At 44.9% G+C, this 27,641-nt stretch overlaps 1 protein-coding gene across 1 annotated transcript; it reads right to left on the bottom strand.

Moving 5' to 3' along the window:
• Positions 1-120: 120 nt before the first annotated feature.
• On the bottom strand, positions 121-27,590 carry LOC144105555 (monocarboxylate transporter 12-like). Its single transcript, XM_077638672.1, has 4 exons — positions 27,292-27,590; positions 5,912-6,055; positions 3,221-4,225; positions 121-434 (listed from the first exon to the last, which is right to left on the bottom strand). Exons 1-4 carry the CDS (start codon positions 27,470-27,472, stop codon positions 277-279), a joined length of 1,488 nt encoding a protein of 495 aa, XP_077494798.1. The 5' UTR covers positions 27,473-27,590; the 3' UTR covers positions 121-276.
• Between the last annotated feature and the right edge of the window lie 51 nt (positions 27,591-27,641).

Raw genomic sequence — 27,641 nt, 5'->3', positions numbered from 1 at the left:
TTCTTTGTGCAATACCATATGCTATTGCAGCACTCGGTGGATTCAAACCTCTTTACTATGGAGTGCCTTAAAATAAAATCTCCTTCACGTATCAGGCGCAGATGATAAATATCAGGCTAGTTCAATGAAAACCAGTTTATTTTTCTCTTCTGCTCTTGACCTGAAGCTGAATGGCGCCGTAAGCATTCTAATTGTTGAGATTGTCACTTTGCACCATGACGCGAAAAAATCTGTATGCTGAGATAGGGTTATATGCTCAGCACACACACTTCAACTTCACGATCCTTCAGCAAGTGCGTCTACATGTTCCCTATGGTCCTTTTGTCTTGTTTCTTGGAAGCTCACGAATAGCCACAGGGCAGCGGTGGTGCCGGAAACGCCAGCCATGAAGTAGAAGAGTCCGTCGTAGCTGCCAAGTTTATCCTTGCAGTAACCTGCGAAGTATGCCAGAAGGACCGGTGCTCGTGTGAGACAAGCAGATCCAAGATTACGACACTTTTTCCCCGTGAGCGAACTTGTTAATTCAGTAGAAGCGTAAATTTTACTGAACAATTTATCTCAAATATGCTGAAAAAGCGAGATTAAACATACAAAGTTATAACCTTAATACTGCACTAGAAATAGTGCGAGTTTGGCAATTGTATTTCTTAACATTTGCTTAAGCGTAACGAATGCTGCCTAAATGAAACTAGAGCCAAGATCCTGAAAGGAGGGAAAGAAAAAGTGAAAATGTGGGGCCAAAATTTTCCTCTGTATCACAGTTTCAAGCCTAATAAATAACTATCCTTTGCCTTTGTGATTACAAGGCAACAAATTACAATACTAAAGCGTAAGAACTAAAGCAATACAAAGAATTAAGAGGTCCCGTTAGGGGGGTTCAACCATTTGCATCGAGTTGAATGTACATCACAGCCTGTCAGAGATTCAAACCGTGCACAGGAGCCTTCGTTGAGAGATTTGCTCATAAGGGGAGAAAAAAAATGAAACATCATTTTACAGAAGGCACATAAATTGCTCTACTGTGACGTGCTTCGCGCGTACAAATGAGTTGACAGGAAAGAAGTAGCAGCGCTTTTTGAAGACGGGATTCAGAACGAGACAGACACCTGCGCTGGTGTCTCGTTCTGTATCAAGTCATCAAAAGCGCTGTTACTTCTTTTCCGTGAATATTCACTAGCCAGCCCGTATTATCCTTCTTCCGGTACAAATGTGACATTGCATGTTACATTGACCAATTCCTAGCAACATTCGCAGTTTTCATGCTTAGCCATTTGTACTAAAAAAGTAATGCCGAGCAAGCATGCAGGAACGTTAAGAAATAGATATAAGAGACACTTGACACATTTCCTGCTTCTTCACGCATTTTTAATGATTTATGCCAGAACAAACAGCTGTAATTAGGTGCTAGAAAACAACTTGCATAAAAAACACTGAGTTTATTGCTGGAAAAAAATACAATCTGTGTACACTTATTTCCCAAAAAATCCATTATGCTTGGTGGGCAGTTCTTAAATGAAATGACGATGTCTTAAATTGTGCGACGAAGCAACTTGTCCTAGCTTTCGTATCTATTTATTTATTTAGAGTATTTTACGTCCTTGGTTCAAATACAAGTTACTACAGTAGGTTCCTTAGTATAGTTGAATTTTCTGCGGTCAGGAAATCTTGGGCATCAAAACATGATTTATTGAGGCCTATAAATTGTGGACAAGTCAAATTTTTCGACGTGAATTTGTTTATTACTGCAGTTCTAGCACAACTCGTAAGGCTACGCCATGAAAAAAATTTTTTTACAAATCTCGCCTGGTTACTCTCGTAGGTTTACGCTATTTTTTGCCAGAAGCAGTCCTCATCAGTTTTTCTGGCAATGTTAACTACTCGGTGAGAGAAGAGGGGTAATTATACAAGCGAAATTTCGCTACGCATCCGAAGTTTAGACAGTTGCCATCAATATGTTCGCGGACAATATCTTACAATGTTCCACGGCTGCCTCCCAATTATTGTCAAAAACGAGCCCGTTAGTTTCATATGGCAGTCTAAGCTACTTACTGACAGCGAATAAAAACTTTATAATAGCAAGTTTTTGCTACTCATCGAAATTTAGGCCAGTCTCTTGAATATTCTCTTATCGGTATCTTAAGATATGCTACAGCTCTTTGCAGTTGAAAGTCATGTCCAAGACACCTGGACCACTTGCAGAACAAACGATTTGATGATTTCATCGTGGGAAGAAATATCGCTATTGTGGTCTAATTATAGGAGTACTCCAAAAATAATCCGCTGAGAGATGCCTATAAGTTAAAACTCTAAATTCTGCAATTTTTATATCGGCGCCATTTTTTTTAGTTACACAGAAAAGACGTCCTTTCCAGTACCACGCAGTTGAAGTATTTGTTATCTAACATTGTTGGTGTACTCAGACCATCGTTGCTAACTCACAACGCATTGGGAGTAGTAGAACAAAGCTTGACAAATTTCCTTTCCTCTGTTGAAAAACAATCGGACTGCCTCGTTCTCAGTAGTGCGATAAGAAGAGAACTTTGCCACAGTTCCAATCGAATAGATATATTCAAGCATACTGACTTCAGTTACCACCCTTCAACGTCACTGCTCTGAGATGGTGACTTTCTATTCATTTTTCAATGAAAAGACAGCTTCATCACATGAGCGAGTGATCATTGACTAATGCCCTGAATAAGTATTTCCTCAAATTGCTGCATAATGTTTTTCCTACGGATTGCAGGTATTCAGGGATATGACCTTTTCCGGTTATCGTTGGAGCATCACTTTCTGCATGAACTCAGAAAATAGCCCAATGCCTTTTCTCATGAAAACGTGCTTAAACTGAGCATTAGTAAAGTTTGGGACAATTTTGAAGTTGCATTCGCCGCAACTCAAGCCATAAATTACTATCAAATGGGAGAGTTAGTTCAGTTGGACTCAAAAAAACCTCACTTTGCAGTTATGATTGATATATCGTGCCTAAATTACCACAATATGGCTCATTTAGTTTTATATTTGCATATTCGATTGTAGTACTTTATCTTATGCTTCGTACCAACGAAGCACGAACGGGTAAGCAGCATAGAGTACTGGCTCCTGCTATTTAATTCCAGAGATGCTTATTTCTGCGTTTCTGAGCTGCTTATTTTCTTTTTACAAAAACAAGTATCAGAGACTCAGAGAAGAAAAATATGATGCCTAAGCGCCACACACTTACCAATCATTAGCGGTCTTTCAAGCAGTGCAAATGCAGCCACAAAATTAGCGGCCCCCATGCAAAGGCTGAAAGTGGACCGCGGGACGAGCTCGCCGCAGAGGACAAAAATGTGCGTCACGGCAATTCCGTTGCAAGAGCCGGAAATTGCCGCAAAGGTGGCTATAGCTGCAAACGACGAAACATACGGAGTTGCGGTATGGGCGCAAGCATAAGCACCTAAGCACAAGAACATCATGGTGCTCTTCCTAAGAATGCCCTTGTCGGTAACAACCCCGGAGACGAATCTGGACACCAGATCGGGAGCCGTTATGAAGGAGACGAGTGACACTGCGTCCCACTTTCCAATACCCCGCTCTAACGCAAAGTCCACAATGACTGTCAGAAGCGTCGTGTTTAGGAACCATATCTGTCCGAGAGAGTAGGCAATGATATAGAACCTCGGATTTTTCAGAAACGATAGCCAGCGAGCCAGCTTGCTTTCTGATGATTTCAGCGGCACGCTGTTCTCCGGATGAGTGCTGAGAGTCCCGTGTGCTGCATGATGCGCGGATGCCGCTTTATATCCGCCACAACCTGACGACGAGGTCTCCAGGGTGGGTTCCCTCGTCCCTTCGTGATTGTGCAGGCAGATGCCCTTGCAGCTATCGTACACGTTATCTCCATGTAGATTGTCTTCCGCGCGAGCTTCGCATATAATTTTGCGGGCAGGCTCCGAGAGGCGCGGCGCTGTTCCATTTGACATCGTCTTTTTCTCTCTTCGACCAGCTTCGCGCAAAGGTCCTCTTGTAAGAAGTGCAGCTGCCATAGAGTTAAGCATGAGTGCGCCGAAGACGAGTAGGCCGCCTCTAGTGCCGTAGGCGTCGAATAAACACTGCACTACTGGCGGAAAGATGATTCCTCCGACGACCGAACCGCCGATGGTGATGCCCGATGCAAGCGCTTTGTTCGTTGACAAGCTCTGGTTGACCGCCACGTAGCCCAGAGTGAGCAGCGACAGTCCGAAGCCTGCATTAGAGAGAGGGATTCGTTGAAATTTAGCAGTTGTTTATTTTCCATTTGGCAAGTCGAGTTTCTGTAAACAAGGAACACAGGTGACGAATTTTCATTTTAGTTCCCGTTGAATTTCGCGTTTAGAAGATAGCAAAAAATATTCCAGTATTTAGAACTTTCATAGAAGCCATGAGCTAATCATAAATACGTGCGTCGGATGCCCGAATCATTCATGTAAGATAGATTGCATATCAATTACTCGAATTCTTATATTCCGATATTTGAGAAGCAAGTAGGTAATATGTTAAACATTAATGATACCTATAGAAACGATTATCAGAGCACGGTGCAGTGGTAGGCATAACCATGGAATGACAAGCAGGTACTATAGGGAAAGAAGTCGCCAGGACGCGTGGCGAAAGCGTCTATACATCATACTTGGGGAGGTGCAATGAAGACGCGGGTGCTGTAATAATGCACTAAAATGAGGTTAGCGCTGATAAGCACAGCACACTGCGCCGAAATGTCTTATCGCGCTTCCTGGTTAATGTTCTCCCCGATAGTACTGGAAGTGCGCGCAGTAAGGGACACTCGCTCCGGTCAGCCTCCGTGCCACATTCTGCTAGTCCCGCTCATAAATGACGGCTCTGGGATACAGAATAAAGCCGGGCTAAGCAGTAGACATGCAACATCCTCATTCTCTTTTCACATGTTCCGTCACAAGGAACTCGCATACTAGGAAATGTTATGCAAAGCTCGCTTCCATCTTATTTACTACACAGTTGCTTTGGTGGTCAAATCGCAGTGCCGTGAGAATATACTATTAACATTATTACTATGGTCAACCAGATATTGAAGCAAAAGACTAGGTTGTATTAAAAGATCATCACAGCAACCTCTTCACAATGGGTTAACTGATTCCGACGTAGAAAACAATACTTTTACGCGAATTTACGAGCTGAGGGTTCCTTAGCACTCAAAAATGTCTTCTTACTAAGTGGAGTAGAGACATTTTTCAGCAATGATCTCAGTTCGCAGTCTAAAGCCAATTTATTGAGTTCTAAAAAGCTTGGTATTTATATTAGACAGCTTGAGGTTTTTTTTGTGTATTTTTTAATTGGGACATTATGTAATGCATCAACATTCTAAATAAAGGCGTGTTCCATAAATCAAGGGTATTTTGCATGCAGTTTTAATGAGGTTTGTACCATTGACAACATATTTACCTTATTCTTATCAACATATGTAAGGTGTTCAAGCTAAGATTTCACTGGTTAAAATTAATTCTGCATCAATACAGCTTACTGACCCAATATTTAGGAATGCTAAGGATAAGGATATGGATGTGGACGCTGTGAAGCTAATCCCCCTATCATAAATATACACACCAGCTATTCTTTGTTCTATATTCTATTTGGTACATTAGGCTTATTATTATTATTGATTTCTTTCCATTCCTCTTCATTATGTATACATAACCCCGCTTCTGAAAGATTACGATTATATGATCAAAATGATGTTGAAAGTATTTATCAAACATTTCTTGAAACTGGGCCCAATATATAAATTGATTGGAACCATTTTGATAGATACAGCCGTTTCAATGGTTTGGACAGCCTCCTCTGGCAGACTGCAGTCGGGTAGCGTCTATTTTGCCACTTCAGTTAGCCTGCGTTTTGGGCGAAAAGGGCTTATTCTCACCGTAGAAGACACCGAGGGTGATGATGAGGAAAGGCACGCCGCTGGCGAAGTAGCTGGCGCATACAGACAGCGACGCCAAGAGACACCCGGCGAGAAGCAACGATGATAGCTTGAAATACTGCGCTAAAACACCCGACACAGGACCTGGAGAGGAGCGGTAGAGAAAAACGCCTAAGTATCAGGACTCACCCAAACGCGTAAACAAGAAACAACGCCGAATTCTAAATTTAACTGAGCGAAACTCTCTTTTTGTTGCTCAGCATGCTTCACCAACGTGAAGCTTGATTCACATGCTCCGCGTTTTGCCAAACGCCAAGTCTCAAAGCAGCCATGCTTGCCGTTGAAGATATTATGCATATTAGAATTTTCATACCTGACTTTATAGGCGATATGAATTCTTAGAGTTGGCAAAGACCATTTAGACGAAATCAAGAAATAATGAATCAGATACGTCAATAATATATTTGTCTTTGCGCTTTTTCACCGCATTCACCAACTATTTCTCATTCTTCTACATTATGAACTGCGAAATGTGATAATTTTGAGGGTGGAAAATAAAGCAAGGTGATAAAACCAAACGCAGAATAAAAGCTTTTGTGATACAAATGGTTTGTTCAGCGAAAACTATTGTGTTTCGATATTAAACTTGGTACAAGAAGGCATCAAAATAATGTGACCAATTCAAAGTACCGCAAAAGGAATGCACTTATACTTTTTTAGAGTAATACCTACCTCTGTAGAATTCTTCACTACCCTTTACGTCGGGCCACGCACGCACAAGGAGATGTGTCAGGATAATAGGCAAACTGTTTCTTTGATAAGAGCACTATCTTCAGTCGGCCACCTCTCCTTGACCTCGGCAAGACTTGCTTCTACCCCGGTGTCTAATGAAGGTGATGTCCGGTTGGTGTGCTCTACCCCAGGACAGTGAGATCTCGCCCTCAAAAATGCGAGTACGCTATCGGTAACGCATCTACAATTTATGTGTTATGTAGGAGCTTGGCTCTCGGAAAAGGCGTATATGAGTGCACCTCAGTTATGGGTTAAGCCTATTTCTCACACAGCGTGTTGGTTATTGCTAGGAAGCTAAGAAGAGCAATAAAACTCCACGACTTCTTCCCGCCGCCTACACACGAAATCACTGCAGCTGCCCTCGCCACTCTTTCTTGAAATCCAGCTATGAACAAATAAAATTTCAAGTGTCCTTGAGGTTAGGCGCATTGTTATGCAAAAAAAAAACACACACACAGGAAATGCAAAGGTACTGTATAATATTCACGAAAGGAGGAGACAGGAAAATATATTTCCAGGTGTTTCGTATGGTCAGGTGTTGGGAGTGCCCGCCCCACTAACTAGGGTGCCTTGATTGAAAAAGAGCGCCAAAAGCCTATGTAGGGCAATTTATTCAACTGATTACGTAAAAGCCTACAGCTTTTCAGGGTCAGCCAAGGCAAACAACTACCGACAATAGTTCTGCAGTGGGGATACCAGAAAAGTACGAGAGCCTAGGCGAGCCCATATTTCACGAACTACTTAGCCTAACGCAATACTCCTACTGGTCCGCACAGCCGAAAATTGTATTTAGCAAGAATGTCAGGCAGGAAAAGAGACTTAGTATAGAGTGCTATTCACCACCTGATTACAGGGATCATGCACAGCTATTCTGGACAAAAGTATTTTTGAACGGGAAACCATTTATGAACGCAATTTTTTTATATATTAAAAGATTCCACTATATTAATCAACCTATCTGCAGTTCACCCGATCTCAGTCTTGAGTTTTTTTTTCTGTTAACATTTTTGCTATCGCGAAAAGCGTTCCTAATTGATTTTTTATGGCAGTGTTACCTCTTCGATGCGACCGGTGGACGCAGTTTAAAAAAAAGTTTCTCCGTCATATCAGGAGAATGGACCATTACCTTCAATATTACTTTAAATAACCTTGCAATTTTCCAATGTTCAAACTGTTTGTCTCAAATTGCTGAACATGGAAATACTTGGGGTAATAGGTAATACAGAATACCTTAGAAATTTGCCTTTTACTTCGAACGTCGACTTACTAAGTTACTCAGAGGGCGAAGTAAAAAAGCATGATAAATTACTTTGACAGGCAAAGCAGTCCGGTAGGTATAAAAATTAGTATGCACATGACGAAAGCGGTGTTCAACAGTCTAGGAAGGAAACAGCCATTTACAATTGGTAGCAAGGTGCTAGAAGTAACAAGGGAATACGTCTGCTTAGGACTGGTAGTCACTGCAGATCCGGGCGAGTATGAAGCAAGTAAAATATTAAGAAACCGGTGCAGTGTATTTGGCGCTCACTCTTAGATCATGAATGGCAGTTTCCCATTATGCCTTAAGAGAAAGCACTTGTACTTCACATATCACGGGTATTTTACCACGACTCACCTTTGGGGTACATACATGAGGCTAACGAAAAGGGTTACACTTTTTTTTTTATTCGAGAAGTGTGCCATGAGGCATAAGTTGAAAAGGAAGGGGGGGGGGGGGAATGCACGGGATTGAAAGTTAAAAGAAGGAGTGAAGAACCGTTGCGCTGAGGTAGTCGCACAGGTTGCTAATGAAACGGTTGTCCATAGTCCACTTCACGTAGTCACTTTCGCGGTTCCACCGCAGGCCCACCTCCCTGAGGAGCCGTTTTCTGATAGCAGCCGTCGCTGGGCACGTCCATAACAAGTGCCGCACATCACAAATGTCCGGTGCAGCGCTACAGTGAGGGCACCTGTCAGGTGCTGGCAGATCTTTGACACGCCACCGATGACGGACAGATTGTGTCAGAGCCGCCCCTGCCCGAATCCGGCGCACGGATACCTCCTCCTGCCGAGTAAGACTACGGGGGAGAGGGTGCGAACACGGAGGAATTAGAGCGCGTGTTTGCTGGCGCAGAACTTCGGAAGCGGAAACATGGGACAGGAACGGGTCTGGGAAAAGAGGGGAAGGTGGCGGATCGTCTAATGTATGAGGATGAGTCATAGCATCCGCTTGAATGTTATGTGGATCCTGGGCATGGCCGCGAATCCAGTGTATGCGCACAGGACATGGATACTTTGCGCAGAGCACATGAATTGATTGTGAAATCTGGAACGTTAGTCGAACAGCTTTAAGCTGTTTAAGGGCGGCGCGGGAGTCGGTGTAAATATGAACTGTATTGAATGTTGGAACAAGAGGAAGGGAAGCAATGGCATTATAAATGGCTTGAAGTTCTAATGCCAGGGGAGTGCATGTATCCGCAGTATATGTCGCGCGAGAGTTGAGATGCGGATGAGATGGACTATACACAGCAGTAACTCCCCTCTCTGCAGAATGTGATGCATCCGTGTATAATATGCACCCTTCAGGCAGATACGCTGCTGACACCGACGGGGAAACAGTGGGGCGATTGTCAGTGAGCTGGCAATAGGACCACGGTGGAAATGTCTTTAAACGATGAAGTTTGAGAGACTGTTTTCGAGCTCTATTTGCCACCCGTTGGTCGATGATTTCACTGAGTGTATTAAGTTGTGCGAACTCCTGTAGCACAGGTATTGGTGTTAAACGAGGCAGATATGTTATGACGCGCATAGCCTCACGATTGATAGCTTCAAGGGAGTCCCACTGTCTGCTGGTGAGACGTTGAAATTGTGCCTGATATACTATCCGTGGCTGAAGAACAGAGCGCACAAGCTGGCGGGCCGTATGAGCACGTGCGCCACCAGAGCGCATAGCTATGCGACGAATCAGACCTAGAGTAGCATGAGCCGATTTACGGGTGGCTGCCAGCCACGGGGTGCCAGTCCCAAATGAATGGAGGAGAAGACCAAGAATACGAACAGTTTCTACCTCAGGAATTAGAGAACTATGTACCGTAAAATTTAAAGGGGGAGCTTTCCGTAAGCCGGTTTTATTTCCAATTCGAATGAAACATAATTTAGTAGAAGAGAGTGATAGACCCAGAGGTGGGAGGCGAGATGTCAATACATCCAGCGCGTTTTGAAGGACCGACTGATGAATAGACGCATCTGGATGACAGCACCACAAGGTTATATCATCGGCATACGCAAGCACGCGGATAGAAGGAATGGACTCTAGGGCTCGGACAAGAGGAATTAACGCCACATTAAATAATGTGGGTGCGAGAACGGAGCCCTGCGGCACTCCTCTATTGGAAGTGAAGTTACCAAAGGGCTTTCCGTGGACACGCACGCTGAAGGTTCGATTTGCTAAAAAGGCGTGAATAGAGAGGAGGAACCTGTGAGGGAGACCAAGAGCTTGAAGGGAGGCAAGAATGGCAGAGTGAAGGATGTTATCATATGCCTTTGTTATGTCTGTAGCGATTACGGTTCGTACTAGGTGACTCTGCGGAGAGTGGTCAAGCACGTCAGCAGCCAAAGTAGCAAGGCAGTCCTCCGTTCCAATTTGTGGGCGGAAACCAATTTGGGAATCTGGGTAACAATCATGGGATTCCAGCCCCCACGACAAGCGTGCGGCTAGAATGTTTTCATAAAGCTTGCAGATGGTAGGCGTAAGGGAAATTGGACGAAGGGCAGAGAGATACTGGAGGCTGACCTGACTTGGGTATTGGAACCACGATAGAATGCTTCCAGTCTCCCGGCATGACGCCAGAAAGCCACACTTCGTTAAAAGTATCAAGTAGGGTTTGCAAAGTCCTCCATTCCAAGTTACAGAATAAGGAGTTAGGTATGCCGTCGTGCCCGGGAGTAGTAGTAGTTTTTAAACGTTCAATGGAGGCCAGCAGCTCTGCCATGATGAGGTCAGAAGTAATCCTATCGGAGGGCTCTGTAACCGATAAGTCAGGTGGAGACGTAGCGTTGCAGTCATGGTTTGGAAAAAATTGACGGGCCGCTTGTTGTGCAAATGTGTTCTCATCCACATTTAGCGCGAGGCGAATGCTCTCTGTGTAATCTGAAACCTGAGAAGGGCGCTTCATGGCGTGAAACACTCTCCAAAGATGTCGATTGCCCTGCGTAGAGGACAGGCGGGCACACCATGCAGCCCAGCGTTGCCTGCCTAGCCGCTTTGCATAGCGCCGCGCCCGTGCGGTTGCGCGGTGAAGAGTAGGAAGAGCCGATGGGTCAGAGGCCTTATTAGCGAATCCTCGACACTTCCACTGCACCACCACCGATGATGATGCGCTATCCATGACGAGGCCGAAGAGCTTCCACGATGAGGGATGTCACCTGCTTCATCAGCGCTAAAACTTAAACTGAGTACTGTGCAGCGAGCTATGGAAAGGAAAATGTCAATGTCAGGTGTAACGCTTAGACCGAGCGAGAGCAATGTGGGTCACTAAACAAATGCGGGTTAATGACATCCTAGCAGATTACAAGAAGCAACTGGCTGGGGCGCGGCGTGTACTGCGAAGCGAGAGAGGGAAATAACGTGTATTGCCACCAGTGAAATCCGCACTGCAGGAGAAATCTTGCTCCGCAAAGGAAAGGGTTAATTGGACAGATAAGCAGAAAGAGATAAGAGAGAAGCCATCATCTCAGAGAGGCAGTAATCAAGCCGACGATGATGATATAACAAAGGCCATTCTGTATTGCGTAGCTACACTGCTTAAATGTGGGATGCATACTTTTCGGTCGTAGTTTGTAACCATTTTTTCTATTTAATTTTTCTTGCCCTTTCTTTCGTAGCTGTAACTCTGGACATCGTGACTGCCAGCCAAACAAGCAATCGCATACGCACATTCTTGTACCGAAGGCAGGGCTCAAGCTTGGAACGCGTTTGAACCGGTTCGAACAGGCGCTAACGAAAACGAAACGTCGCTTCGGATCCAAACCCGGAACTGAACCCGAACCTATACCCAACCCGAAGAAATTTTGATTCCACACCCTAGTATCAAGTCACTTGGTGAAGATGTGATTGGCGTGAGAAGCACATGCTATTCAGGCGAAGCTTGAGGATCCCCCAGTTTTTTGGCATTTTTGTGTCATTAGTGAGGCTGTTTAAATGTCCCAAAGTGCCACGAATTGGTTCACAAGGAATACTGTTAGCAAAGATATTTCATCGCCATGAACGGCTGTTCAGGCATACTGCCAAATTCAAATATGCACAGACTCTGCTCGAAAGGAGCCAACTACTGTCCTGTACATACATGTGTCTACTACCCTGGTGAGGCATATAAAGCACTTCATGACGGGAGGAGCACGTTTGCCTCTCAGAAGTAACTCCGTATACACTTGGTAAGAAAAAACGTCAGTGATGGAGGTCACTCGGGAGAATTGTGAATTTACGCAATTTTTTTCTCATTTGTCGCGTTATAATACTGGAATGCTTTTCCAGAAGGCCACCCAATTCAGAACGTCGGTTCACACATGCAATTTTTCATAACCTCTGCATTCAACCAGGCTAATTATATACAGAACTTTATGGTCATTTCCGTCATGTTTAGGCATCGTACGCTGTGACAGTTGAAATCAATGCCCTTCTTCTCTTCCTCTTACACGTCTGGTAATAAAAGTGCATGTTTCTACTCAGAAACACAAGGTTCAAAAACAGGAAACGCCAGATCTTCCATAATTACAAACAGCTGTAATGGTATTGAATGATATATTTTATATGAGTAAACGTAGCATCGTTCTTTGAAAATGAGTCCCTGGCGACAGGAATAAGCAGTTCACAGCCAAGAATTTTTAGCATGACTAGAGCTTTGCTAAGCCTCCTTGAGACACAAACTGTCGCGGATGAAACTTTATGGAGAACATTTAGAACTTTTAGGTTGGCATCGAATTTCTACTGCACTTGGAGTCTCCCCTACGTAACTTTTCGAAAGCTAACGCGTTACAGAGCAAGGTATGGCACAACAGCATTAGCACTTTACAACTGTTATAGGCTCTTTCCCCGACTTTAGCGCCGAAGTAGCATTGGGTGTAGCCGGAGGGTGGTAACCATGGGAAAGGCGTACGAGTGCTGAAGTGATACGAGTGATGGAGATGAGTGTAGCGACAGATGAAAATTGCTCACCCAGCGGGTGGTTACCAAGGAAAAGATTGAGAGCGGGTTTACCGCAACGTTGTAACGCCCTGACGTGAACGGTAACCAAACTCAGGATGGTTCTAGTACAAGGATAATTGTTACAATAGAAAGGGGAGGATACGAAGAGAGCGGAGAAATGCACTACCAAAGGATCGTTACCACGGTCCATGCAAAGAGTGGTTACTGTGAAAGGACGCGGGTTACCAAGGAGGGAGGAGAATATGAAGACAGCAGACGAAGGCGCCGCCGTATGGTATGCGCTACCGTATGCGCCACCCAAAACACGCTTAGGCGGGTTGTCCTGGAAGGAAAAAGGTATCGAAAGAGCGGAGGACTGCCCAACCAGAGGGTGGCTGCCACCAGAACCGGGAATGGTTAGCGTGGAAGGAGACGGGTTAATCGGCCAATAGTGGTATGGCGAGGACAGAACAATGCGTATCAGCACTGTTGTTAATGCACAAATCATCTTTAGTGTGATTTACGAAAAATAAGGGTATGAGGGTGAAATCTAGAAGAGTGCGGTGAGGGGCTAGTTGGTACGACATTATGGAATATATGAATAACTGCGCAAAAAGGACGGGGCAAGAGAGAAGAAGCACAGAAACACACGAGACAAGCGCAGTTTACTAACAAATGGTTTATTGCACCAACGCCTCCTTCTTTCGACAACAAAGCGCATGCGCACCAACTGCAAAGACAAAAGCCATAATCATCACGCCAAACCAAGAAACTCCAACTCCTTGCGGTACAGGTGTATGGAAGCCTCGCTAACACATTTGTCACGCCCTAATCTCGCGATTTCCAAGGCTTCAATAACTTCACGTTCTTTCTTATCCCTCGCGCGTCCGATAATCTTAGTGCTGCCGAAAAGTGGAGTGCAATCTTTATCGTCATGCTTGCAGATCTTGCATTAGCTAGGCAAATGCTGCCCTCTAGAATCAGCTAAGGAATTGGCATGCTCTAATAACCTAATGTTGATGCATCGGCCAGTTTGCCCTACGTACACCTAACCACAGCTCAGTGGAATCTGAGAGATTACATTCACTTGCAATGCACAAACATGTTCCTGTGGTTGGTGCTACACTCAATCTTCTTTTGCCTATCTGTTATGACCAAATTGCACAAACGCGACAGATTGCAAGGTGCCGAAAAAAGTATCTCTACGCCGAATTTACCGGCGGCCCTCTTCATGCCGTGCAAGACCCTGTGAATATAGGGAATTACTTCATACTTCCGCCTCTCCTGGGCATCCGCCCCACGAGGCTTGGAGTTTGGGCGGAAGGACTTCAGCAGGGACTCGGCAACACCCCGAAGGAGGGTCAGCGGAAAACCGGCGGACCGAAGGCGATCCACCAGTACATCAAAGCTAGCCTTAACCTTGTGAGGGCACGGCTTGGTTAACGAAGCCCTGAGGCAAGTTGACGAAATAACCCTCTTGACCAGCTTCGAATTGGACGAGTTGAAGGGCAGGAGTGCCTTTTTTGACCTAGGCATGTACGCCCAGCATAAGTGGTTAGGATTGTTAAAGAATAATTTTAAGTCTAAGAATTGCTAACAAGATTTTCAGGAAGTTCAATGGTAAAATTAAAACTGGCAAAAGCAGACTTAAAAGATTCTAAAACGTCCATCGCCACATGTGTCAAGTTATCGTTGCGGTCAATATTTAAAAGGATTAAAAAGTCATCGACGTATCGGAACACCCGATCGATACGGTCGTCAGAAAGTACCCGCGACAGCCAGCGGTCAATTTCAGCTAAAAGGATCTCAGCTAGAAAGGGAGCTACACACGAATTAATGCAAATGCCACGTTTCTGCACATAAAATTTATCCTGAAAACTCACAATCGTTGAAAAAAGATGCACCTTAAGCAATTCTAAAAAAACATCCACAGAAATACCACACGCATTCTGGAACGACACAGCACCAGACCGTTCGATACAGTTCCGGACTGCGCGGAAAAGGTCATCGTGGGAAAGGGAGTAGAACAGCTCATCGATATCAACCGAGAAGCCCGAGTTAAGAGCAGAAAGGCTATCCCCTATCACTTGCGCCACTCGGTCAGAGCTTGCCTCGTCAACTTGCCTCGGGGCTTCGTTAACCAAGTCCTGCCCTCACAAGGTTAAGGCTAGCTTTGATGTACAGGTGGATCGCCTTCGGTCCGCCGGTTTTCCGCTGGCCCTCCTTTGGGGTGTTGCCGTGTCCCTGTTGAAGTCCTTCCGCCCAAACTCAAAGCCTTGTGGGGCGGATGCCCAGGAGAGGCGGTAGTATGAAGTATTCCCTATGTTCACAGGGTCTCGCATGGCCTGAAGAGGGTCGCCGGTAAATTCGGCGTAGAGGTACTTTTTTCGGCACCTTGCAAGCTGTCGCGTTTGTGCAATTTGGTCATACCAGATAGGCAAAAGAAGATTGAGTGTAGCACCACCCACAGGAACAAGTTTGTGCAATGCAGAGTGAATGTAATCTATCAGATTCCTCTGAGCTGTGGTAAGGTGTACGTAGGGCAAACTAGCCGATGCATCAACATTAGATTATTAGAGCATGCCAATTCCTTAGCTGATTCTAGAGGGCAGCATCTGCCTAGCCATTGCAAGATCTGCAAGCATGACGATAAAGATTGCACTCCACTTTTCGGCGGCACTAAGATTATTGGACGCGCGAGGGATAAGAAAGAACGTGAAGTTATTGAAGCCTTGGAAATCGCGAGATTAGGGCGTGACAAATGTGTTAGCGAGGCTTCCATACATCTGTACCGCAAGGAGTTGGATTTTCTTGGTTTGGCGTGATGATTAGGGCTTTTGTCTTTGCTGTTGGTGCGCATGCGCTTTGTTGTCGGAGGAAGGAGGCTTTGGTTCAATAAACCAGTTGTTAGCCTGCGCTTGTCTCGTGTGTTTCTGTGCTTCTACTCTCTTGTCCCGTCCTTATTGCGCAGTTATTCATATTTTTCATTATGAGGGTGAGATGAGGAATGCGCAACCGGAGGGAAGTTCCCACGGGAGTTAACTGGAGAGTGGTTATCATGAAAAGAGGAGGAGGAGGGTTGCCATTGAAGGACGTGAGCATTAAGCGAGCATAGAAATTCACAACCTGAGGGTTATTACCACGGGAACCATCCAGAGGGTGGTTACCGTGAAAGGAAGAGCATTACTGTGAAAAGCGTAGTGATTGGCGATATCGGGGGAATGCGCATCCGGAGGCTCGCTGCCACGGGACCCACTCGGAAGGAGATTTTGTCATGCAAGGAGGAGGAGGGTGACGCAGGAGAGAGTATAGTATGGCAAGATCAGAGCAGGGCCAAAAAGGTGGAAGCTTGGCACGAGAACCAGCCGGACAGTGGTTGCCAAGGAATCACAAGGAATCCGGTGAAGCGTTACTGTGGAAAGAGTAGAGCAGGTCGAGAGCGGATGAATGCGCACTCGGAGGATGGTTACTGAGGTTGGAGGTTGGTCGCCATAAATAAAGGAGGGACTGGCAAAGAGCAGACAAGCGGAGCTTTTTTGTCGCACGGAGAACCCGGAGGATGACTGCCGCAAAACGTGCCGCGCGAGGAGCGGCTCAGCAGCTGTCCCTACGCGCGCCTGGTGCTGCGGACGCGAATGAAGCCCTATTAGAAGAAAGACCGCGTGGGCATTTTTCAAGAGAGCTCGACAACTGTAGATTGATGCATGCCCTATCAATATGTTGCCTCGATTCATAGTGAAATGAATTTGCCTGAAATAGATGTCACTGAATCTCGTGTTACACAGTGGTAACCATGGCACCGTGACAGCGGTGGCAGGTGGCAGGTCAAGGGATGCGCCTAAATTTCTCATAACCGGCCATCGTAATCGCCTGCGAAGTTTATCATAATTTTGTGATCTCTTCTTTTTTAACATCAGAATCTTAACTGCAGGCAATGGTGTAATGAAGTAAGAAAAGCCATTCCTTGCTAAAATGTCCAGGCAGCTGCTGTAAGGAGATTATTTCTTGCTACAGCACATGGAAGCGTTGTTAGGGTAAGAAGCGCGTGTCGTCGTCTGGCGCGACTTTTCGCTTCTCCACTATTTCGCTGGTGAGGGTTTAAATGAGCTGAGAGTGGCTGTTGCTATTCGAGTTGACGAGGAAGAAGAAGGTAGTACTTTTAGTTCTGTAATTTTTATGGCTTACGCTCGGGTAAAATGTATTGAAATTTATATTTCGAGGAGTGGTTTGTTGGACCGCGGATGGAACGTCTTGCAATTTTGGTGCTAAAAAGGCTTTCTGGATATATAAAGAAGTGTTAAGTTTCTTAAAAAAATAAATTCTCGAAAGTTGGGCACCAGTAATCTGTTAAAACGTGTGTAATATACAAAGTTAGAGCTTCGCCATTCTAAGTGATCACCTGTACTCGAGTAGAAACAATTTTATCGTCGACATCTGCATAAGGACTCACTTTTCTGCCAGTAATCCACAACCTGACTTCATGTCAATCACTTTCGGGATGAGGACAAAAACTGTAGGGGACACTTAAGATATGCCTTAAGTTTATGACGCGACATCATTAACGCGTTTATGCCCCCATATCTAGAACTAGCCATTCTGCACTCAGCATTCATGAAGCTTTGGGAGTCCTCATATTAATCCTGGCGACTGGTACAGTGGTTATCCGATGCACAACTGCCCTACCATGGCAGGGCTGTCACCAGTGGGGCCTGTGCGACCCAGGTCGTTCTTCCCGAGAAACTTCTCGCGAACAATCAATAATTTAACTGCCACCTGCCACTGTGCGCAGTTTTCTATCGAACCGGTTGCCACGTAGTGGTAAGACCACAAGGTTACGTGACCTAGGTGGCCCACCGAGCTTCTAGGTTGCTTCTCTGCGGATTTTCGGTCACGGTCAACGACGCCGACATGCCGACGACGCATTTTCTGTGACACGACCTTCTTAACGCTATCGCGTTGATAGTAGCCGGGTCGATCTTAGGTACTATCGTCATATATGCTTGCAAGGCTATGGCTCTAAGATAAGCCATGAAAGGGTTACCGTACATATATCGCTGTCACCTTGGCAGCAGGAACGCCAGGAAATACACGAAATGTGGTTCTCATAGAACACGGAGGAGCAGGAGCAGGTATTCCAAGAATCCATTTCATGCGTGAGCCCAAACATGGTTGCGGGCGTGCTGCGCTTTGAGAGTGGCCACAAAGATATCTTGGCCGCAGTTCTCTGTAGCTTTACAATGTCATTTACGATCACGAAAATCCGGCAGTTTAAGCAAGCTATGAACCCATAAGCGGCAACTTTACGACCGCTTCGTGAGGTGCCAAGAATATTGCGTCCACCTGGTGACGTCGCTACTCGAAAGATACGCCGTTGTGCACCATTATAGCTGCTAGATTCTCAGCATGAAGATACCAAACAGTGCATACAAAAGCCAAAGGAAAAAAAATACTCTTCAACAGCTACGAAAGGGTTTACAGCTCACCATTGATTCTCCTACTGAAAAACCTTTGCGGGAGCCACTCTAGACTTACCACTTTGTTTTTGTTTGTGCTTTTGCTTCTGCGAACAATTTAAATACCTTTATTTTATTTTTCCGTATTTGAATGACATAGTTGTTTAATTTGCTTTACTGGCCATTACCACCACCTGCTCCTTGGCCCTGACTCAGGCGCGCTAGGCCCTGACGTGATGTCAGGTGTGGCTGGTGATTGCTTACTGAAAGCCGTAGTGGCAGAGTTGCCGATAAGGAAAAGAGTGCATGCACAGTTTTTATTCACTCTGCACTGAACATATGGCGTAACGCAGTTAGCATATGGAACAGGGCAAGGTGCAGTGAGGCCTGTATTAAACGCGAACAGCGTCTCTGAACGAAACAGAATATTTTTCCTTGATACTTTCTGCTGCAGTATAGAACTATCCTGATTCCTGTTTTTGGGAGAAAGGCTCTACCCAAGTATATATCCACAAACCAGCTTTATGAGAATATCTCGCTGAAAAGCACGAAAGAACGGCATATGCGTGCTCGCATTTACTTACATCCTGACTGTTCCTTTAAAGCGCAAGGTGAAGATCTTACCTCACCTACCTTCCGCGCCACAAGCTGTGCTGCGGACTGTTTACTAAATGCCAACGTAGACTGTTTTCATATAACCGCTTTCCGGTACAAATTCCCAACAGCTTAATCCTTTCGTACGCAAATGCCTCTCGCGAAGTGTAGTTGCTTCCTCGCCTAGAGCATAAATCCCTGCTTTCCTTCAGGGTGACTTCCCCTTATGTCCGGGCTGATACAAGCGTACTCCTTTCCCCTGCCGTGAGATCCAACGTCCGATTAAAATTTTGGTGCCAGCATTTGTACCTTCTTCCTTGAAGTTAAATATTTGGCTTGCAAGTATCATACACACTATTAAATATCAAAATAACTTAAGGGAAGAATGTTGGAATATTTGTGTTCGTTGATGTGCCGGTGATATCGTAACTGAGATTTTTAACGCAGAAAATACATTGCGGAGGCATATTTCGCTTTCCTGTGTAGGGTCACCTGGTCTACGGTATTCCAAGGTCCATTTCATGTTCACTGCGGGAAGCTTTTATAGCCATTTTCCTCTCGTGAAAAAGACAAGCGTTTCACTCTGCCCCGGCAGATATCCTTTCATGACATTATAAACGGCGCTGGCGTTGTCATGGTTGAGAAGCGAGAGAGAGTAAGTAGAGCTCTTTTGTCCGACTTATCCAAGCGCTTCACTTTACCTACACATTCCTTCCATTGCAACTTGCTCGAATATTAGTGTCAAGCCACAAAAGCTTAAGAATCGCGATTTTTTGACTGGGGTTTTCTCAAAGCAAGTACTCTGGAGCCCCGGTGCGAACATCAATCTAAACAGGCCCTCAGACTGACCTCATTCGGCGCGCAGGTTAACCAGTGCAAACGGGCGAATCACGAAATCGGACTGCTTTCGTTATACTGCCCAAGCAAGACACTTCCTCATGTGGAAATTGGCCTAATATTGGCCTACATTTACCTTGTGTCAAGGTACACATATAACACTAACCATAAATGATCGCTTCGAAGGATATTAGGTATGTATGGGAACTCGGCTCCAAAAAGAGAAGCGCCACGAACTGGTACCCAGTGCTCTGTTGTGTTGTGTTAGACCGCTTCAACTCATCATGGTGTGAGGGTACAGTTCCGGACGCGTGGAAATCAAGTCGTCTGGTTTCAGTCCTTAAACCCGGAAAATCGCCGTTTGACGTAGCATCGCATCGTCCAATCGCATTGGCTAGTTGCGTGGGAAAACTGATGGAAAGGATGGTGCTTGCGCAAATTGAGTGGTATCTGGAGCGCTATCAAATATACCCAGATGTAATGTCCGGGTTTCCGTGTGGACGTTCGTCTATCGTCTATTGATAGCGTGATTGACCTGGTGTCATCAGTTCAACATCAGAAGCATCTGAAGCGCTTGACCGTGGTGTTGTTTCTGGATGTTAAAGGGGCGCATGATAACATCATTCATCAAGCTATTTTGGACTCTCTGGAACCTGAAGAACTTGGCGGTCGCATGCTCTGCTGCATACACAGTTATCTATCCAACAGATCACTATTTATGCAGACTGAGGGCGGACCAACATCTTCACATTTGACTTCCCGTGGGATCCCACAGGGTGGATTACTTAGCCCAACACTTTTCATTCTTGAGTTTCTCGGCCTTATCGATGAACTATCACAGTGGGCGAAAGTCTATGCGGACGATATTTGTACCTGGCAACCAGGAGTTACGCGACCACAAGTTCGAGCAAGGCTTCAAAAGGCGGCAAGCATTCTTGCGGCCTACCTCCGCCGGCAAGGCCTGGATCTTGTAAACCAGCGCGACGGCTCGAAGCCAAACAGAAAGGGACAAAACACAGCGCTGAACTAACAACAGAATAGATTTATTCAGGGCACCATGCAGTGGTTAAATACACGCTGGTATCACAGAATAACGGAAAAACAGAGAAAAACAAGACAAAATAAGAAAACATCTCGTTTCACAGCATAAAATTGTGATTGTGCGAAAGCTTTGCCGAAACACGTAATCTATGACATTAGGTATCCGTGTTCTTTTTCCGAGATAGCAACAGAAGGGGTGCTTATGCATTGCGTACCTATCCTCATGATTTCTGATGCCTCAATTATCTCCCTGGTGAGCTGGTCTTTGCTTTTTGCTACAATTTTACTGCTCTTGAACATTGGGCGGCATGAGCAATCACGACAGTGAATCCCGATATGGCGGACGGCATTCTTCACATTATTGTTGTGCTCCTTAATTCTTTCATTTAAACACCGACCAGTTTGGCCAACGTACGACCGACCACAAGACAGAGGAATTGAATATACCAAGTTGTCTTGGCACTGAACATATTTCTTCTCATGCTTCTTCGTGCACACAGGAACATCACGATGTGTTTTGTTTGGCCGATTTACACGCGCACATAAGGTCCTCAATTTTACAGGGGCTGAAAACACAACATCTACTCCAGCTCGTTTTCTTATTATTTTCAAATTGTGCGATAAAACATGAATGTAAGGAATTACGGATACGTTTTTTCCTCGGCTAACTTGGTTGGCAGTAGCTCCAAGTTTCAACTTCTTCAGCATTCCCTCCGCTACCGAAGTTAACAAGTGAAGCGGGTATCCTGCAGCAACAAGCCTTTCAACCTGGCATGAAAGACTGTGCGTGGACTTATGCCTACAAGATTTTTTCATGGCATTGCCGAAACAAGATGTGGCAATGCTTCGTTTCACTAGCTTGGAGTGTGAAGAGCAGTATGGAAGTAGAAAAAAATTTTGAATGCATAAGGCCACGCACAGTTTTTCATGCCAGGTTGAAAGGCTTGTTGCTGCAGGATACCCGCTTCACTTGTTAACTTCGGTAGCGGAGGGAATGCTGAAGAAGTTGAAACTTGGAGCTACTGCCAACCAAGTTAGCCGAGGAAAAAACGGATCCGTAATTCCTTACATTCATGTTTTATCGCACAATTTGAAAAGAATAGGAAAACGAGCGGGATTAGATGTTGTGTATACAGGCTCTGTAAAATTGAGGACCTTATGTGCGCGTGTAAATCGGCCAAACAAAACACGTCGCGATGTTCCTGTGTGCACGAAGAAGCATGAGAAGAAATATGTTCAGTGCCAAGACAACTTGGTATATTCAATTCCTCTGTCTTGTGGTCGGTCGTACGTTGGCCAAACTGGTCGGTGTTTAAATGAAAGAATTAAGGAGCACAACAATAATGTGAAGAATGCCGTCCGCCATATCGGGATTCACTGTCGTGATTGCTCATGCCGCCCAATGCTCAAGAGCAGTAAAATTGTAGCAAAAAGCAAAGAGCAGCTCACCAGGGAGATAATTGAGGCATCAGAAATCATTTGGATAGGTACGCAATGCATAAGCACCCCTTCTGTTGCTACCTCGGAAAAAGAACATGGATACCTAATGTCATAGATTACGTGCTTCGGCAAAGCTTTCGCACAATCACAATGATAGGCTGTGAAACGAGATTTTTTCTTATTTTGTCTTGTTTTTCTGTTTTTTTGTTATTCTGTGATACCAGCGTGTATTTAACCACTGCATGGTGCCTTGAATAAATCTATTATGTTGTTAGTTCAGCGCTGTGTTTTGTCCCTTTCTGTTTGGCTTCGAGCCGTTGCGCTGGTTTACAAGAACTATGTCTGCCCAACTCGCCCACCAGTTCATGTTGTAAAGGCCTGGAGATTTCGACTGACAAATGTTTCCTAGTTGCCTTTACACGCAAGCGCATATCCCATTACCCCGTACGCAAAAATGGGTCAAGAATGCCCTACGAAAGAAGCCATCGCTTCCTTAGAGTAATCATCGATCGTAATCTAACATGGAGCCCACACGTCTCGTACATGAAAAGGCGACTGGCATCGATCGTTCACGTTTCCTCCTTGCTCGGAGGGAAGTCGTGGGGAGCATCAGTGCAGTCGATGCTCCAGCTCTACACCGCATTATTCATGATTCCGTCGGTGCAATATCCCTGCGCTAGAAAAACGAACATACTGTGTCTACAAAGTGCTCAAGCTCAGCTCTGCAGACGTGCCCAGGACTGCCAAAATGCGCGTCTAGAGCCTCAGCAGTACTCATCGCCCAGGAGGAATCCAGTGACTGCCTATGTCACAATCGAAGCCTTGAGAGCGCATATTCGTCACCTCTCTCCAGCTTCGCGCACACCTTCTTGCAGTCTTCCTGCTAACCGGCCGAGTACATTGCTTGCGAAAATTATTGCTGCCCACCGCGACTTCCTACCAACCCAATTTACTCCAGCCTCTAGACCGTCTTCGCCATTATGGAGTCTGCACCAACTTCGTGTGCTTCTTTCCATACCGGGCATCAAAAAAAAGGCTGATTTATCGTCGACAGCATTAATACAGACCACTCTAGAATATCTGCGTGTGAAACAAGGGCACCGGCTGCACGTCTCGAGAGCCGACGCAGCGGGTAGGCTTAGACCACTGTCGCGGGATATCACGCTTGCCGCGTGGAATTCAAGTCAATCATGGCATTCGCGTCTAATAAACCTTGGACCCAAATCTGAAGCTTCAGCTTCCATCCGGCCTACCACGATGTGAAGCAACTTTGTTCTGTCGCCTGTGGCTTGGTGTAGCTTTCACCAAGCATTACTCCTTCTTAACAGGTATGGCTGATAGCCCTGCATGTGCCATCTGCGAGTGTGATGAGACTGCAGCCCACATTCTTTGTGAATACCCTGCCTACAGCACCGAAAGGCACTCTCTCTGCCGTACACTGCAGCATCTAGACCTGCACTCCTTGGCAACGCTGCAACACGCTGTCGCGTCTCACTCTTAAAGACGAAGCTTAAGCGTCCTCCAAATTTTTTCTCCCCTCACCCCTTTCCACCCGTGCAGGGTAGCAAACCGGTTATTCTTCTGGTTAACCTCCCTGCCTTTCCTCCCCCTCCACCCTCTTCTATGTTGCAATCATGCGGTATCTTCAAGTAGGTTTGGTTAATATTACGCCAGTTTGTTTAAATATTCCGCGATGAATGCACATCAATCAGGCTAACGTTTAGGTGACAACTCATAATAGAACTAACGCGCTACACGCTTTGTTTTTATAAAACCAAGCGTGGTTCCATCAAAAATGTTCACCCAGCTGGCCTCCATTCGTCAATCTCATTATGGTTGATTTTGTCGGGTCTAACGTCGGAAAGTGACTCAGGCTAAGAGGGAGGCTGTAGTAAAGCGTTCCGAATAATTCAGACCACCTGGGAGTCTTCCACGTGCGCTGCCATTGCACGGGCTTCGAGTATTCCGTCTCAATCGAAATGCGACCGTCACTGGAGGGATCGAGCACAGGCCTTTCGTGTCACCAGCCGAGCACGATTACCATTGAGCCACATAGGCGGCCCCCTTGTAAGTTGATAAATTTCGTACTTGCCAAGACCGAAAGTCTTCGTCGGAAACGAAAGCGTAAATAATTCGAATTGCCATCTTTTATCAAACTGTGGATATTGACTGGATCAAAACTGACGTGTTGTGACATAAATTTTATTTATTTATTTATTTATAGATACTGCGATTTCGTACAGATCATGGCAGGGTGTGAAAAAAACAAAACAAAATACAAGCATATAAACAAACTCAAATTCATAACATTTGCAAGCACTTTTCAAACATCCGTAAATAATTATGATTAACAGTCACGCTATTAAGGTTGTTATATTCAGTAATTGTCCTCGGAAAAAAAAAGGATATTTAAAGCAGTTCGCGCGTTCAAAGGAGTTATTGTTAGTGCATGTCTTTGTCTCGTGTTATAACCTGAGGGGTAAGAAAAATAATTAGAAGTATTAACCTTACAGTGAGTTTTAATAAGCTGGAAGAAAAACATTAATCGAGAAAGACGATTGCACTGAATGCCTGGCGGTAACCCAGTTCGCCTCGCGAGCTCACTTACAGATGCACGGCCATATGAGTTAGAAATAAACCCAACTTCTTTATGCTGCATTCGCGCTGATTTCTTAATGTTTGTTAACGTGAAAGGGTTCAGATGATTACAGCATATTTTAGTAACGGACTTATGAGGGAATTGTACGCCAATAGACGAACACAAGCTGGGGATGACTTTAGTGAACGCCTCAAGAAAAAGTTTCGGAATTGAATTTGCTACGACAACGTCTATGTGTTTTGATCGCGAAAGGTTGTTAGTAATCCATAGGCCCAAATATTTATACTCTGTCACCTCTAATAATGATATGTTGTTAGTACCATACCCAAAATGAAGAGGTATTTTCTTGTAGGTAATTTTTATAAAAACGGTTTTTTCAGAATTAATGCGCATCTGCCATTTTTTGCACAACGCAACGACCTTCGCTAGGTCAATATTTAGATATACCGGGTCATGAACTGAAGACACCACTTGATGGAAAAAACAGTCATCCGCATACAGCTTCACGCGGACTGAAAGATCTGCCACAATGTCATTAATAAACAGGAGAAATAAGAGTGGTCTCAAAACGGATCCCTGAGGGACGCCAAACATAAGCTTGTAGCCATATTTGGTTCATGGTCATTTATCATATCCTGGCGTACTGTCTGAACTGTTGAAACAGGTGGTATCATCTTCTTTTGGTACCCTTTAAGCAGCTAAATACAGGGATGATTTCTTAGAAACCCAGCGATGCAAGATACCAGTGTAAGGATTACATGCCAAAGCAGTGTGCTACGACGAAATCAGAATGACCATAATAAAAAGGTATACATCTATACCAGTGCATGTAGTGTTGATCATGTCCCGGACGCTTTTGTGTAAATTGACTCCGTGCCCTTTTGGGCTATTAATGGATAAATGGGATCTTGCTAAAATAAGTGTTTGTGTTTGTTTTTACTTTTTCTCCTGATTTTCGGTCAATCATATTTTCTCTTTTCCAAACATTCACTTTCGTCCACTCCACAATCGTAAGAAGGGCGAGTCGTTTTTCAAGCTGCCTTTCTGGTAGCTACAATAGTTTTGTTCCGACCATCTTTCTTCGCCAGTGAAAAGGAGTATTATTAGCAATGTTGAAAAGAAAATGGATACTAAACATTTCTACTATACCAGGTTGAAGAAAGCGCTCCACCTTAGCTTTGCGGCATTTACTTCCGATCAGCTGGATGACTGGCATGTAAAACTTCTACGTAAACCGCACATTATTTGAAAATGTGTTCATTTCGGATGATGTGCTTTAAGTTTCTACGGGATTAATAAATAAAATTTGCTTGGATTTTCCGTAATCTTGAATAAAAAAACTGATTCGTTCTAAACGTCTGATTACTCAGTATCTTGTAGTCATTCTGGTAGGAATGGACATAAAATATTGACAGAGAGTTAGCGAAGCACAGCGATTCCTGTATGACTACCCCTATGCTACCGTACGACCCTATATCTCTTGTCTGATATAAGATAATTTGTTGGCCTACACTTTTCTCGCCCATAAGGCGCGTCTGAGTGAATTCATAATTTCTACTTAAGTATTTCATTTTTTTGGGGGGGGGGGCAAATAAGAAATTTCTCGCTTATGAGAGCATAGGTTGCTGCTTGTATTGTCAAAAATATCAACATTGAAGCGCACAAAATGAGGAACTTATTGATACAAAAATGACTGCTCTTTTATACTGAGCCGTTTAGGCCGTGCTGCGTTTACAACTGTTAACACGGTCAGTTCGAACCAGACACCGCGTAAAAGCAAGGTTCCCACACCGGCAGCGCGAACGCTCCAATTTAGGCTTGGTTAGCGCCAGCATTCTGCGCGTTCTTCTTGTGGAAACAACACAATGTAGGCATCGATCGAAAGCTTAATGTTTCTTCTGTCAGCAGATGCGCACCATTCTACCACGATTGCGTAGCGGCATTATCGATTGCTCAAGGAAGTATTGCAGGTGACGAAGTCGGTAGAGATTAGTTCTGAATATACAACTTTACCTAGGGCAGTACAGTTTTCCCTATATATAGAATAGATATATATCTGGTTTTATATGTTCTGAGAATGCGCGTTCGTTGAACTGTATCTCATCAGCAGCTTTTCAAATATAGCAAACTTTGGCTATTTTGGACATAAATATCTGCTGGTTATTGCGATTCACAGCATTTGTATTTTTAGCACCAGAGGCAGATATTATTGCTGTGTGCGAAATCTATGATCGTATCTTCAATAGTTCGTTTTCAATTGTGCATACAATTTGCAGGTTTCCGTAATACTGCATCACGATCTTCAAACTCCCGTCAGGTTCATGCATTTAAGTCAACTCACCTTTTTTTCCCTGTAAAAATAGAAGCTCTACCTCACCCACCCCTCCAACAGTTGTTTTAAATATTGTCGAGTGTTTGTAGTGAGTAGGAACAAAGCGGGGCACATTGGCGGACAACTCACCTCCAGCCAGGTTGAAGACGGTTGCCAAGGTAAGTGGCCAAGAGGCATCCTCTTTAGACACTCCGAAAGCACTGGCTATGCCGACGTAAACCACGGCTCCTGATCGGACTATGGCAAGTGTGAATGCGTTGATGCAGCAGCAAGCTGCGACTACCAACCACCCTCTTCCACAGCAACGCATATTGAAATTAGGCGCACCGCGCAGTGCTCTTTTTCGCCTAATATGCACAGGCCATTCAACCACATGCACTCTTCGGCACTTGCTGACAGAGTGTGGAGAACGAGGCACACATTTTTTTCGCGCGGGGAAAGAAGACCTCTATCGTCTCCCTTGTAGTTCTGACAGGCTC

This window comes from Amblyomma americanum, chromosome 9 (assembly GCF_052857255.1).
Source record: "Amblyomma americanum isolate KBUSLIRL-KWMA chromosome 9, ASM5285725v1, whole genome shotgun sequence".
Lineage (NCBI taxonomy): Eukaryota > Metazoa > Arthropoda > Arachnida > Ixodida > Ixodidae > Amblyomma > Amblyomma americanum.
Note: the sequence above shows the minus strand (reverse complement) of the source record. Positions and strands in the feature narration are given on the sequence as shown.